Raw genomic sequence first — 14,286 nt, forward strand, 5'->3', positions numbered from 1 at the left:
CCCCTGTGGGCTCAGGGTTAAATCAGAATTGTTCTGCACTTCTCACCCCTGTGGGAAGGGAACTTGCTCAGCAGCAAGTTGGAATTTTCCTCCTTTCCCATTTTGGAGACACCACACAGGTCTCTTAGAAGTGAGGAATCTTGGGCACTTAAAAGCACTTTGGAATTGGATTTTGGGGTCCAGTGTTTCCTTCCTGTGTGTTCTCTCCTTTATTTCAAATTGCTCCTAGCAAAAAAAATAAATTAAAGCATTGAAAAAACAAATTTAATTTGAAAGAATGATGCCACAAGTTCTCACTTGGCTCTGTTGGAGCCTGCAGATTTCAGGCTTTGAGGGCTCTGGGCTCATTTATAATGCAGAGGAACTAAAGAGCTTTAAGTTTCTGCAAACCTGGAATTTTGTGGCTGCAGGCTCCAAATGATTTGTCTTGCAGGAGCAGCCCCATATCCTGTTCTTTAGGTTCTATACACAACAGCTTTAGCAAGTCCTTCACAGGATTAGGAGCCCATCTGACACAAAGATGGAAAGCCCAGTAAGTGGAAAAATGGAAAAGATTCTTTTACTTTGCAGGGTAGGAAAAGGAAAATGAGAATTTTAGAGATTCTTGGAGCTTTGTCCTGTGGAGTAAAAGCATCTCTGGCAGCCTTGGCTTGTGCAGTGTTCTGAATTTTGAAATACTGGAGGTTTGGGGTGTGAACTTTAAATGTTCAGGGAGTTCTGGTTGAATTGGGGGGTTTGAATCAGAGAATCCTGAGATGGTTTGGGTGGGAAGGACCTTAAAGTTCATTAAATTCCATTTCTGCCATGGGCAGAGGCACCTTCCCCTGTCCCAGGCTGGTCTTGGACACTTCCAGGGATCCAAATTCTCTGGGAATCCCAGCCCAGCCCCTCTCCACCCCACAGGGAAGAATTCCTTCCCAAAATCCCCCCCCCCAACCCTTTTCTTTGTCACTTTAAAGCCATTCCCCTTGTCCTGGCCATATAAAATCCATCTCCCTCTTTATAGATGGGCAAATCATGGATTTTTCAGATTTTTTATTCTGCAGCTGTGGGGGTTTGGAGTTTTTTGCTGTCAGGTGTTGGTGCTTTAGGAAACTCCAAACCCCTGAGAAGCTCCCAGTGGAATGGTGGAAATGTGGAATAATTCAAGTGCACAACATTCCCAGTTCAATCCCCACTTTTAAAACCAGTCCTTGCCAGGTTTATGGAAATCCAGCACCAAGGGCTGCAAAGTTTATCCTGAGGCTCTTAAAAATCCTGAATTTTGGGAGTGACTGTGCAGAGATCCTCCTTTTTAAATGGATTTGGATCAATTTTGAACTGAGCTTTAAAAGAGTCAATTTTTTTTCTTTATGGGGATTTCAATGCAGTTTCCTGCTTCAGCAGGTTGTACAATCAGATTTATTGTGAGGATCTATCAGTGAGAAACAATCCTTGGTGCAGCTCTGGATGTGACAGAGCAGTTCCACAGATCTGAGTGCAGGTGACAAAACTCCATGGGCTGCTGGCATCTGTTACATCCAGAGCTGTGCAGGTGAACACTCACTGAGTTCTGGGAATAAATTTTGTTTAAATCTTGTCCCTGCTCAGCTTTGGGGGTCATTGCACAGGTACAGAGCCTGCTGTGTGGGACTGATGTGTCCTGTGTGTGTTTGCTGGACAGCACAGCTTTGTGTTGATGATTATTTGTGGTTTTTTTCCATCATTCCAGGCCACCTGTTTTACAAATTTGGCATCAGCGAGTCGGACTGGTACCGCATCAAGCAGAGCATTGACTCCAAGTGCAGGACAGCCTGGAGGAGGAAGCAGAGGGGGCAGAGCCTGGCTGTGAAAAGCTTCTCCAGGAGAACTCCCTCATCCTCCTCCTACAGTGGCTCAGGTAAAAACCAAACCTTCCCCTTCAAGTAATAAACCCCTGTGGCTTTCCAAGCTGCCTGGATTTGGATTTGGCTGCCTGGATTTGGATTTGAATTTGAATTTGGCTGCCTGGCTTTGGATTTGGCTCCCTGGATTTGGATTTGGCTCCCTGGATTTGGATTTGGCTGCCTGGATTTGGATTTGGCTGCCTGGATTTGGATTTGGCTGCCTGGATTTGCTGAGGTGCTGAGGATGGAATGGTTTGGGTTGGAAGGGATTTAAAGTTCATCTCATCCCACCCCTGCCATGGGCAGGGAGCTTCCACCATCCCAGCTTATTCCAGCCTGGCACTTCCAGGGACCCAGGGGCAGCCACAGCTTCTCTGGGAATCCATTCCAGGGCCTCCCCACCCTCCCAGCCAAGAATTCCTTCCCAAAATCCCAACCAGCCCTGCTCTCTGTCCACCCCCATGGATTCAGCTCCTGCAGCTTTGTGCTGTAGTTTTGTATTTTTGTATTTTTACCACTCTCAGTTATTTGAGTAGAAAGTCCAAAAATCCCTGCAGTTGTTGTTCCAAAGAGGAATCAAGTGACTAAATCCTTCCCAGTGTGTTCACACCATTGAGAGGGACGTGCTAAATGCTGTTCCTGAAGAGTTTTCCTCTGCAGACATGAAATGTGCTGTAGGTGATTCCATGTTTCCATCTAGGTATGGAGGCTGCATTGTAATAACAAATGAAAAATCCTGACCTCAGGAGTTCTCTGAGGACATTTCTGGCTCATGCTTTTAATATAAAGCAGTGTTCTGGGACTTTTGTACATTAGATATTAAAAACAGGGCTTTGGAAGGCAGCCCAAAGAAAAGGAAGTCAGTTTATTTGCCTGCATAAAATTTCTGGTTGCATGTTAACACTAACCACTGTATCTCATGCAAAGAATGACAAAATCTGCTTTCAATGGAAAATTTTATGTGCTGGAACAGGGAATCACATCCAAAGTTCTCAAATTAAAACAACTAATCAATGTAATGATAACCATAAGCCCTCTATGTTGATGGGATTTTTACTTTCAGTCTTTCAGCAATCAGTATTTCAGGGTGAAAAGGCAGCAGTAGGTGGATGTTCCAGCCTGTGCTCATTAGCCTGTGCTCCTTAAGTGGTGTTGAGATTATTATTCAAATGATTCCTCTTGGATCTGTTTTGGAGGTCTGGAGACACCTGCAGAGATGTAAAGCTCAGAGTCAGGGGGTTCCTGAAGCCTGCAGGATCATGGCTTTGGGTGGGTTTCTTTTGTGGTTCAGCTGCAGATCCATTTTTTTCCTCTCAGTTCCACAGAGTTGATTTGTGAGTAAAATATTCCATGGGTACAGAAAGCACCTGAATTCACTCCTGGGCAGCCAAAGCTCCCAAACCTTTGGGATTTCAGCAGTGCTGTGAGAGCAGGGGATCCCAGGGGAGTTTTGGGGGTGTCCAGGCTGCCTCAGTCCAGCAGAGTGGGGCTGGCTGCCCCTGCTCCATCAATCCCAGCTCAGAGGTGGCTGCTGTCCCTGTGGGGTGGCTTTGTCCCTGCTGATGTCCCTGCTCAGCTGGGACACCTTGGGCTGGCTCTGCCAGGGCTGTCTGGGCTCTGCAGGAGGAGCAGATCCAGGCAGGAATATTAAAATATTAAAAGCTGCCTTTGGTAAGGTCCTGGGAAATGTTCCCAAGGATTAATTCTCTTTCAAATATTGCTTTAACTCAGAGTGGCTTTGGCACTGGTTTTTGGGAAGCTGGCAAGGTGGGGGAGGAATCAACTGCTGTGAAAAGCACAGGAGCTGCCTGATAAAATCTGAGCACTCTGCAGAGCCAGGGCTGCTTTGAGAAACTCATTTTTCATCCCAAAGCCACCAGCAGTGAGATTTCACCTGGGTGAGGAGAAACAGGAGAGCAGGCTGGGAGGCTCCATGAGCACACAGGGAAAAGAATGAGAAGGGAAATGTGGATTCCCACATTCTGGAAAGGAAACTGAGGCCTGGAACTCCACCTGTGTGTTCAGGTAACTCCACAAAGTGCTCAGACATCAAAATCCAGTTCATGGTTTGAAGGAAGCTCACTGGATTAGATCAGCTCCAAATGATCTTCCAACCTCATTTATTTGGGATTTTAAATTTTTTAAAAAATTCATTATCACACACACAATGAGTAATTCTGCATTATTTGCATCACAGCAGGATTGTTGTTCAAATCCACTCTTTTTGCACTTGTTGGAAGTGCCAGAGCTTTGAGGCTTCTCCTGCTTTTGGATGAGCAGTTCCTGATTGCAGTTTGTGAAAAGTGGCTCCACATTTCCTGGGAAATGAATTCTGCACTGCCAGCAGGGCTGAGCCCTCACACCCAGCAAGGATTTTGGGTTCAACCTGCAGGGAACAGCACATCTGGGGGGCCTGGTGGGGAAATAAAATGGATTTTCTTTGTCCTTCACCCCCAGAGATGTTAATTAAGATTTTCCTGTGCTGAATTGGCTGTTAAATTCAGGCAGGAGTTGTTTTTCCTGATTTTCCCTGCCTCTTTGCTTGAATCCATTGCCTTTTTTTTGGAAAGGTGTTGATTGCTGTGCCTTGCTCTGCTCTTGGAGCCAACATTTCAGTACCTGAGGTTTGTTTTCCTCCTGCTTTTTCCCAAGCAGAGACATCCACATGGCTGCCATGGTGATTGCACTGGATATTCCTGTGGAAGGGGTTGGAGTCTGGGCAGGGAATGCCCCAGGAAATGAGGGGTTGGGGAGGAGGATTAATTAAAAATTAAAAAGTGCCTTCTTCCTTCCCTTTCATTTCTCTTCAGATTGCTCAAGCTGTTATCACAGTTTTCCATGTTGGAATTTCTAATTAGTTGCCTGACTTTGGGATTTATGTGTAGAATTGGGCCTGTGCTGAGGTGTCACATCAAAAACTGGATGTGCAGCCAAATCTTCAAAGCTGCTCCTCACAACTGGGGGAGGAGATGATTTACAGCTTTATTTCCATTTTCCTGCAGTGTTTTTTCCTGCTTTTTTGGGGTTTGGGGATGGTTAATCCATCAATTCCCATAATCCTGGATTATCCCAGGGTGGAGCTCTGGGCACCAGAAAAGCAATAAAAACAATTTTTAATTCCAGAATTCCAAGTTTGAATCCATCCCTCCTGCTGTGGAATCTCCCAGGGAAAAGGGACAGGATGAGAGGAAATGTCCTGAAAGTTTCACCAGGGGAAATTCAAGTTGGAATCAGGAAAAATTCCTTCATGGAAAGGCTGGTCCAGATTGGAATTATTTTGGAAAATTGGATTGGAATGAGGCAGGGGGAGGAGATGATTTACAGCTTTATTTCCATTTTTCTGCAATGGTTTTTTCTGCTTTTTTGGGTTTGGGGATGGTACATCCATCCATTCCCTTGGGAATTAAATTCCCTGGGATTAAAAGGAGGAAATGCATCCCTGTGAGTGAGGAGGGGTGGGAGGGTGGAGCTCTGGGCACCAGAAAAACAATGAAAACAATTTTTAATTCCAGAATTCCAAGTTTGAATCCATCCCTTCTGCTGTGGAATCTCCCCTTTTCCCAGGGAACAAGGGACAAAATGAGAGGAAATATCCTGAAAGTCACACCAGGGGAAATTTAAGTTGGAATCAGGAAAAATTCCTTCATGGAAAGGGTTCTCAAAAGTCTTTTCCACCCTTAACAACTCCATAATTCCATGAAAATGCAGCTAAATTGGAAGTGGAACAGGATTGGATCAGAAAACACCAAAGATTTTGCTATAAAAAAGGATTTTAGGTGGGATTTAACCCCACACATCCTTGGAGGTTCTTTGGGAATGCCTTGGGTAAGGTGGGACTGCAGGGTTCATGTCCCAGCTGTCACTTGGGAATTGATGGAAAATTCTGGAAAAATTCTGGAAAAAACTCTGGAAAAATTCTGAAAAAAAATCTGAAAAAAATCTGGGAAAATTCTGAAAACATTCTGGGAAAATTCTGAAAAAATTCTGAAAAAATCTGGGAAAATTCTGAAAAAAATCTGGAAAAAACATGAAAAAATTCTGGAAAATTCTGAAAAAAATTCTGAAAAAATTCTCAAAATTTTCTGGATTTCAGCTGTGGCTCCTCCTGCCAGGGATTGTCCAGAAATCCAAACTGGAGATGTGAGGCTGGAGGGTTCCAGGCCTTTGGCACTGCTCAGGCTCCTCTGCTGTGTTTGTTTGCAGTGGGGAATGTTTATAAAAGTGGATAAATATTCCCTTTGTCTGCTCCCAGATGGACAGGGGAAAACAGGATTCATAAAGGATGTTTTGGTTTTGGATGTGGCTGGATCCTCTCTCTTCTTTCATCCTAAGAGAGAAAAACACAGAAAAAATTCCAACAAAATAGAGAAAAAAAACCAATTTTGGTTGTTGCAGTGAAGCCAAATTTAAATCTGTTTATAGGGTGATTCCATCCAGGCTGTTCCTCCTCTTGCACCCCCAAAAAGCACAAAAATTTCTGTCCTGTGATACAAAAAGTGATTTAAAAACCAAGACTTTTGGGCCTTACACTTATAAATGCATTTCAATATGTGCACATCATAAATCTGTATAAAATAGAGATTTCTCTGCTGGGGGTTTTATTTCTTTGATAATCTTTTATGGCATGGCTTAATCAGAAAAGAATTATAAATAATTGTAAAATTATTATAAATATAATTCACTATAATATATGCTGTGTATTATATAATATGCATTATATATTTATAAATGGATATAATATAATATAATATAATATAATATAATGTAATGTAATGTAATATAATATAAATAATATAATATAATATAATATAATATAAATAAATATATAAATAGAATAGAATATTTATTAAAAAGAATTATAAAAGGATTCTGTATTTGGACACTGATTTGACTGAGGTTGATTTGAATCCCTTAGGGCAAGGCTGGGAATTTGTCCCTCAGAATCCTGAGGGAATTCTGCTGAAGGAGCAGAGAGAGATGACAGGATTTTCTCAAAATGCTGTTTATAAATTTAAAAATTTAATTAATTAAATTAATTTAATTGAATTCCATCAAATATTAGGAATAAATGAATGGAAATGGGAGAAAAAGTGAAGAGAAAAGCTCAGGGAAGGATTTTCCCAGGATATCCATGCCAAGGGCACTGCTATCCCAGCTGGAAAAATCCCATTTTTTTGGTTCTAGGGCAGTTTTCTCCAATATTCAGCACTTTTCAGCCACTTGGGATCCCCAATCCCACCTGGAATTCTGTGCTGGAATTCATTAATTTGAATTTGAACTCAGAGCTCAGGTACCTGCTGCCATGGGGGGTTAAAAGTGTGACCAACAAAAATTGGGATTTGTTGAGTTTGCCTCAGTCCTGGGGAAATGTGGAGTGGGATTCTCAGTCCCAGCCCCTGAACACAATCACAGCTGCCTGAGCTGTTCAACAACCCAACTTTTCAACAAATAAATAAATATTAACTTGGTGGTTTGGAGCTCCCACTCCCTGCTCTGACCTAAACCTCAGAATTCTCTTTGTGCCCACAACATTTCCAGGCAGGAGGGGAAGAAAAGCCCTTAAATGCTGATTTTATGGAAGAACATTCCCATTAAAATATTTGAGTGGATAAAGCTCATTCCTGCAGAACTAACAGTGTGTTTGCAGAATAAATCTTGGAGTACTTAGTGGAGATATTAAAAATTAATGGTTTCTGTCCATTTTTTCTTGCTTTTTGCCTCTTCTGTTTTTAAAAAAAATCCTTTCCCTGCAGCTGGAAAACCTCAGAAATTATCTCTGCTGTGTCCAGTGGGAGTTTTTACCCTCTGGAAATCCCACTGAGGTTTTCCTGATGGGTTTTGTCCCTGTTACATGAAGATAATTCCCATTTTTTATGTTGAACATTCCCTTTCCAGGGGCATTTCCACTCTGCAGCCCAAGGTGTTTAAATGGAATAAATCCAGAAATCCACCTGGCATCTTGAGGTTCAAAAATGCAATTTCATGTGTGTCAGTGTGGGTTGTATTGATTATTTTTTATTATTTATTTATTTATTTGTTTGTTTATTATTGATGATCATTTCATTTCTCACCATAGGCAGGGTGAGTTTTTAAAAGTGATGATGGCAGAAATTGTTCTCAGCCTCTCAGGTGAACAAAAAAACCATTGAATTCCTGGGGAAACCTCTGTGGATTTGTTCTGGTGGGATTTTTACAGCTGCAAAATCTGGGATTTAGATTCCAAAAAGTGCTTTTTTGGTTTTTATTTTAAACAGGAGCTGTCCCAGCCTTTGGAATTCTCTGGAATTCTCTGGAATTCACCATGCCCAGGAATATCAGTGGATGAATTTCTGTCTGCACTGCCTGGGTTTGATTTCCAGGGGGTTTAGGGACATGCACATCAAATAAAACTGGAATTTGTTGGTTTTTTTTCCAGAGGGATCCTAGAGGTGTTTGGTTTTTATTTTAAACAGGAGCTGTCCTAGCCTTTGGAATTCTCTGGAATTCTTTGGGATTCACCATGCCCAGGAATATCAATGGATGAATTTGTCTGCACTGTCTGGATTTAATTTCCAGGGGATTTAGGAACAGTTTAGGGACATGCACATCAAATAAAACTGGAATTTGATTATTTTTTCCAGAGGGATCCTAGAGGGGTTTGTTTTGTTTTTTTTTTCAAGCAGGAGCTGTCCCAGCCTCTGGAATTCTCTGGAATTCACCATGCCCAGGAATATCAGTGCATGAATTTCTGTCTGCACTGCCTGGGTTTGATTTCCAGGGGTTTTTAGGGACAGTTTAGGTGCATGCACATCACATAAAACTGGAATTTGTTGTTTTTTCCCCAGAGGGATCCCAGAGCTCAGTGTCAGCCTCCAGTGAGATGCAGCAGAACCAGCCCCAGGCCCTGCACTACGCCCTGGCCAACGCTCAGCAGGTCCAGATCCACCAGATTGGAGAGGATGGACAAGTGCAAGTAGTATGTGCTCAGTGTTCCTGAACCCAAACCCTAAATCCTGAACCCCAAACCCTAAATCCTGAACCCTGAACCCCAAACCCTGAACCCCAAACCCTAAATCCCAAATCCTACATCCTAAATCCCAAACCCTAAATCCTGAACCCGAAACCCCAAAGCCTGAACCCTGAACCCCAAAGCCTAAATCCCAAACCCCAAACCCTAAACTCTAAGTCCCAAATCCCAAACCCTAAATCTTGAATCCAAAACCCTAAATACTAAATCTTAAATCCCAATTCCCAAGCCCTAAATCCTAAACTCTAAATCCCAAGTTCCAAATCCCAAACCCCAAATTCAAAGCCCAAACCCTAAATCCCAAACCCCAAATCCCAAATCCTATATCCCAAACCCTGAATCCTAAATACTAAACCCTAAACCCTAAATCCTAAATCCCAAACCCTAAATCTTGAATCCAAAACCCTAAATACTGAATCCCAAATCTTAAATCCCAATTCCCAAACCCTAAATCCCAAATCCCAAACACTAAATCTTGAATCCAAAACCCTAAATCCTAAATACTAAATCCCAAATCTTAAATCCTAAATCCCAAACCCTAAATCTTGAATCCAAAACCCTAAATACTGAATCCCAAATCTTAAATCCCAATTCCCAAGCCCTAAACCCTAAATCCCAAATTCCAAATCCCAATCCCCAAGCCCTAAACCCTAAATCCCAAATCCCAAATGCAAAATCCCAAATCCTAGACCCCAAACCCCAAACCCCTCCTCCCCAAACAGCCCCAGCTCAGCATCAGCTGCAGGGCAATGTTGGATTCTCAAATCCCAACCTTCCAGCACTTCAGGGTTTCCAGACAATAAACAAACACTGGAATCTTATGGAAAAATAAAAATCAATTAGAAAATTCCATGCAGGATTTCCTCACACAACCAGTGCAAATTCCTGCACTTTGGTTATTAATTAATTAATTAATTATTAATTTATTTATTTTAATTTGATTTATTAATTATTTAATCAGCCTTTTGCTGGCTGTGTGACTGACACTTCAGAGGCAGCTCTGCTGTGATTTCCACAGCTAAATCACATTTATTTATTTGTTTGTTTTTCTGCCAAGCTGCATCCTCAGGCACTTGTGAACATGTGGGAGCTGAGTCCTTCCCTCGTGTGTTCTCTGCCAGTGAAAGTTCTAAATATTGACATTTTTTAAAGCCTGACCACTCAGGCCTGATGATTTTTATCTGTGGTTTTTGTTTCCTCTGAAAAAAAACCACCTTCAATTCTTGTGTCCCACAGGGCACTGCAAGGATTGTTTGAAATTCAAATTCTTTTTAAAAAGTGTCCTCAGTGAGATAATTCTCTTTGTGCAGGAACTGGGTGGAAATCTTCCTTCTCCACTTCACTTTTGCCAAAACTTTTCCATATTACCCTGGGAATTTCTTTGTCTTTTGAACTCCATGGAGGTTTTCAAAGTGGATTTTCTCCTGGACTGAAAAGCACTTTTCAAATCCTGAAAGACAAGACAGAAAGGAGAAAAATCTGGAATAAATGATTTTTTTATAGATAGAAATGCTCAAACTTGCCTCATTAAAAAACCTGGACACACTAATTACCCTGCAGATTGTGGAATCCAGGAAAAACCCTGGATAAATTCCATTTTTTCCTGGGAGTGCAGTTTGATGTGAAGGAGGGACAGTGATTTAATTCCAGTGCTCTCATTGTCCCTTTTGTCCCAGGGACACTCTCAGGGTGATTTTCTCCCCATAAAAAGCAGTTTCCTTGCAGAGGAAATGAAACTCCTGGAAATAGAGGGATCTGTGTGTCTGAAAATCACAGGCAATTGTTCTTGTGTTATAAAATCAGAGGGGCCTTTGACAGAATTCCAAATGATTATCTTTCATCTCCTGCAGGCATATTAAAAGGAACACAAAGCTTTAGAAAAGCTCCAGGTTATTTAGAATCCAATCTCCCCTCAGGTAAATCACAGTGGCTGGGCAGGAATTCCAGGAGAAAAAACACCAGGAGAGTGAGGCAGCACCACCAAATATTGCAGGAATCAAAAATCACATTGTCACCAATATCCATCAAATTGTTCCAATTCCTGATTTCCTGCCCAAATCCCAGCAGTGAGCTGGCCTGGGCTCCAGTGAAGGAGCAAAAATTGGTGGAGAATGAGAAACCTTTGGAAATCTCACTCTGGGAGATATTTAGTGTTGATAGATCTGTTTGAAAAGTGAATTTTCCAGGTATTGACATTGAATTAAAGTTCCAGTCCAACAAAGTCAGCCTCAGGCTTTGTGTAGTCAAAAAGGCAAGAGAGAAAAATAGAAAAAATAGAAAAAAATAGAAAAAAATAGAAAAAAATAGAAAAATACACTTAGATGTTATTTGTTGTTACAACATTATTATTATTACCATTATTATTATTATATTATTATTTATTGTTGTTGTTGACACTTAAATGTTATTTGTCGTTAAATAAAAAAAAATAAAAAATACAAAAATTATTATTATTATTATTATTATTATTATTATCATTATTATTATTATTATTATTATTATTATTATTATTATTATTATTATTATTATTATTATTATTATTATGCCCTGGGCTGGGATTTTCCTCTGATGCTCCTTTTGTTTTTGTTTTGTTTTTTGTTTTGTTGTGGATCCCACAGGGCCATCTCCACATAGCCCAGGTGCCCCAGGGAGAGCAGGTGCAGATCACCCAGGACAGTGAGGTGAGCAGAAAAAATGGGGAAAATGGGGAAAAAATGGGAAAAAAATGGGAAAAATGGGAAAAAATGGGAAAAAAAATGGGAAAAATGTGCTGCAGCCACAATATGGGGTTTTTAGAACCTGCCATTTCTATCTCTGGGTTTTTTTGAGGGGGTTACTTTTAAGTTATTGATTTTATTTGTATTATTTGGATTTATTTTCCCTCCCAGAACAGTTCAGTGTGTGTTCACTGTTGATGATCTTTGGAAATTTAATAGTGGCAGAGTTTAATAGGAAACAATTCAGGTGCTTACAGTGCTTAAAAATCAAATTATTCTATTTATATTGATGAACTAAAAGTGGTCAGAACACTCAGGGCCTTTAATGGTTGGAGAAGTTGGAGAAACCTTCAGCCACCATCTAATAAAGAAATATTCCAGAAAGAATTTACCCTTCACTCCAGAAAAATAGTTCAGTGGGATTGGATGGAGAAATGGATAACTGGAAATGGATAATTTCAATCCTAAACCCTCCCATTTTGGCTCAGCTCCCAAAGCCAGGTGGATTTCCCTGGGAATTTCTGAAGTTTTTTGTTGTTTAAAAAGCTCCTGACTGCTGAAACTGCTCTTGGATTTCTTGTGCACTTTGTTTAAATGAAGAAGAAATAAAAAAAAATCAGGTTAAACATTAATACAGGCAACAATTTGAATCTGTCCCATTTCCCTGTCAAGGTTTTTCCCTCTCTGGGAAGTGGATCTGGTTTAATCCCTGTCCAAAGAACCCAACTCACAGCTCATAAAACCACTTTGTGAAGGACTATTGTTAACACAGGCAGCTACTGCAGAATAAATATTAGCATAAAAATTCTATAAATATTGCACTTAAAGGCTTGTCCTTTGAAGGGCCTGTCAGCCTTGAGAGGGAGAAGAAAGGATTCAAATTAAAAAATGTGTGCTGCTGCCATCAGGAGCAGATTTTTGAGGAGTTTTTGGGTAAAACTGCACTAAAAAAGTGATGACTCAGCAGAGATTCCTGGAATGCACCCAGAGGTTCCAGCACAGCCTGGATCCTTTGGCTCTCCTTGTCTGGGGCACTTTCAAAGGCTGCATTTGTCCCTGACAGATGCAAACATCTGCTTGGAAATGGATGACAACGTCCACAAGTGAGAGGGGAGCTGCCAGCAGGGGAAACTGCACCAAAAATTGGGATTTTTGTCCTCCAAAATGTGCTGTTCCACTCTTGGGAAGCTGCCTGTCCTTAATCCAAATGTGCTTTTGGAAAGACATCTGAATAAAAACTTCATGTCATAAAGATTTCCTTATTGGACCTCAGAGCTTCAAATACTTTGATTTATTGAGATTTTTGTTGTTGTTGTTGTGGATGTAATCCCTGTAATAGAACTGGGTTGGTTTTCAGTATGGAATGGAGATAAAATAAAAAGCAAATAGTAAATAGCTCTGCAACCCTGTAAAATATACATTTATATACATATATTGCTAATTCTGACTTGGTAAGGCCTGGATTTCAATTTGCAGGTAAAACCAAAAGTTTTAACTCAGAAAAAACTCCCAAAATGCTGAGTGGGAAACTCCTCTGAGGTTGATTGGAGCTGGATTGCCTAAAGAGCCTTCAGCAGAACTTCCTAAATTCATGGATTTCTTCTGGATTAAAAGAGATTTTTTGCAGGTTTTGCCATCCCAGAGCTGTGCTGATTTTTCCCTTCTCTCATTCCAGGGAAATCTGCAGATCCACCAGGTGCACGTGGGGCAGGACGGGCAGGTAGGGCAGCACTGAGGCATTTCTTGGTTTTAAAATGAGCATTTCTGAGGTTTAAAATGAGTATTTCTTAGTTTTAAAATGGGCATTTCTGAGTTTCAAATATGGGCATTTCTTGGTTTTAAAATGGGCATTTCTGAGGTTTAAAATGGGCATTTTTTAATTTTAAAATGGATATTTCTTAGTTTTAAAATGGGCATTTCTGAATTTTAAAATGAGCATTTCTGAGTTTTAAAATGGGCAATTTTAATTTTAAAATTGATATTTCTGAGTTTTAAAATGGGCATTTTTTAATCTTAAAATGGGCATTTTTAAATTTTAAAATGGATATTTCTTAGTTTTAAAGTGGATATTCCTTAGTTTTAAAATGGGTCATTTTTAGGTTTTAAATGGGTCATTTTTAGTTTTAAAAGCAGCATTTCCTTGGGTTTTTGATGCACTTTGGGGTTAATTCCCATTTTCAGTGCCTGTTTTAAAGCTCTGAGCCCTTCCTGGTGAAATAAAGAACTTGTAAAAGGATAAAACCTGACCAAAACATTTCAGCTTGGTTCTTCATTCCTGCAGGATCTTTGCTCTCTGTTTTCCCCCTTCCCAAGGAGGGGCTGGCTTGAGGACAGAGTGCACAGGGAGTTCTTTGCTCTGCTCTTTTATTCTTCTTTTATTTCACATTTGATCCTTTCTCATGGCATGGCTGTCCTGAGAGAAGCAGATCTGCTTCTGGTCTTGTTGGGAAGGTTTGGGAGGTGGTTCTGCAAACACAAGGTGAGGAAAATCAGATTTTCCCTGGATGAGGAGTTCCTGAATATGGAATTGAGCTCAGGGGTCTGAGGAAAATCAGATTTTCCTTGGATGAGAAGTCTCTGAATGGGGAAATGAACTCAGGATTCTCAGGAAAATCAGATTTTCCTTGGATGAGGAATCCCTGGAAGTGAAATTGAGCTCAGGGGTCTCAGGAAAATCAGATTTTCCTTGGATGAGGAA

General features: G+C 40.7%; 1 protein-coding gene across 2 annotated transcripts in view; it reads left to right on the forward strand.

Moving 5' to 3' along the window:
• The window catches only part of LOC117001681 (BTG3 associated nuclear protein), a 113,769-nt gene that overhangs the window by 47,655 nt on the left and 51,828 nt on the right, over positions 1-14,286 (forward strand). For both annotated transcript variants that reach the window (XM_033070145.1, XM_033070146.1), the window contains 4 exons: positions 1,712-1,879; positions 8,690-8,820; positions 11,490-11,552; positions 13,264-13,308. In XM_033070145.1, coding sequence (XP_032926036.1) covers positions 1,712-1,879; positions 8,690-8,820; positions 11,490-11,552; positions 13,264-13,308 — 407 coding nt within the window. The remainder of the gene's footprint in view (positions 1-1,711; positions 1,880-8,689; positions 8,821-11,489; positions 11,553-13,263; positions 13,309-14,286) is intronic.

The sequence above is a fragment of the Catharus ustulatus genome, chromosome 11 (assembly GCF_009819885.2).
Source record: "Catharus ustulatus isolate bCatUst1 chromosome 11, bCatUst1.pri.v2, whole genome shotgun sequence".
In the NCBI taxonomy this organism is placed as follows: Eukaryota; Metazoa; Chordata; class Aves; order Passeriformes; family Turdidae; genus Catharus; species Catharus ustulatus.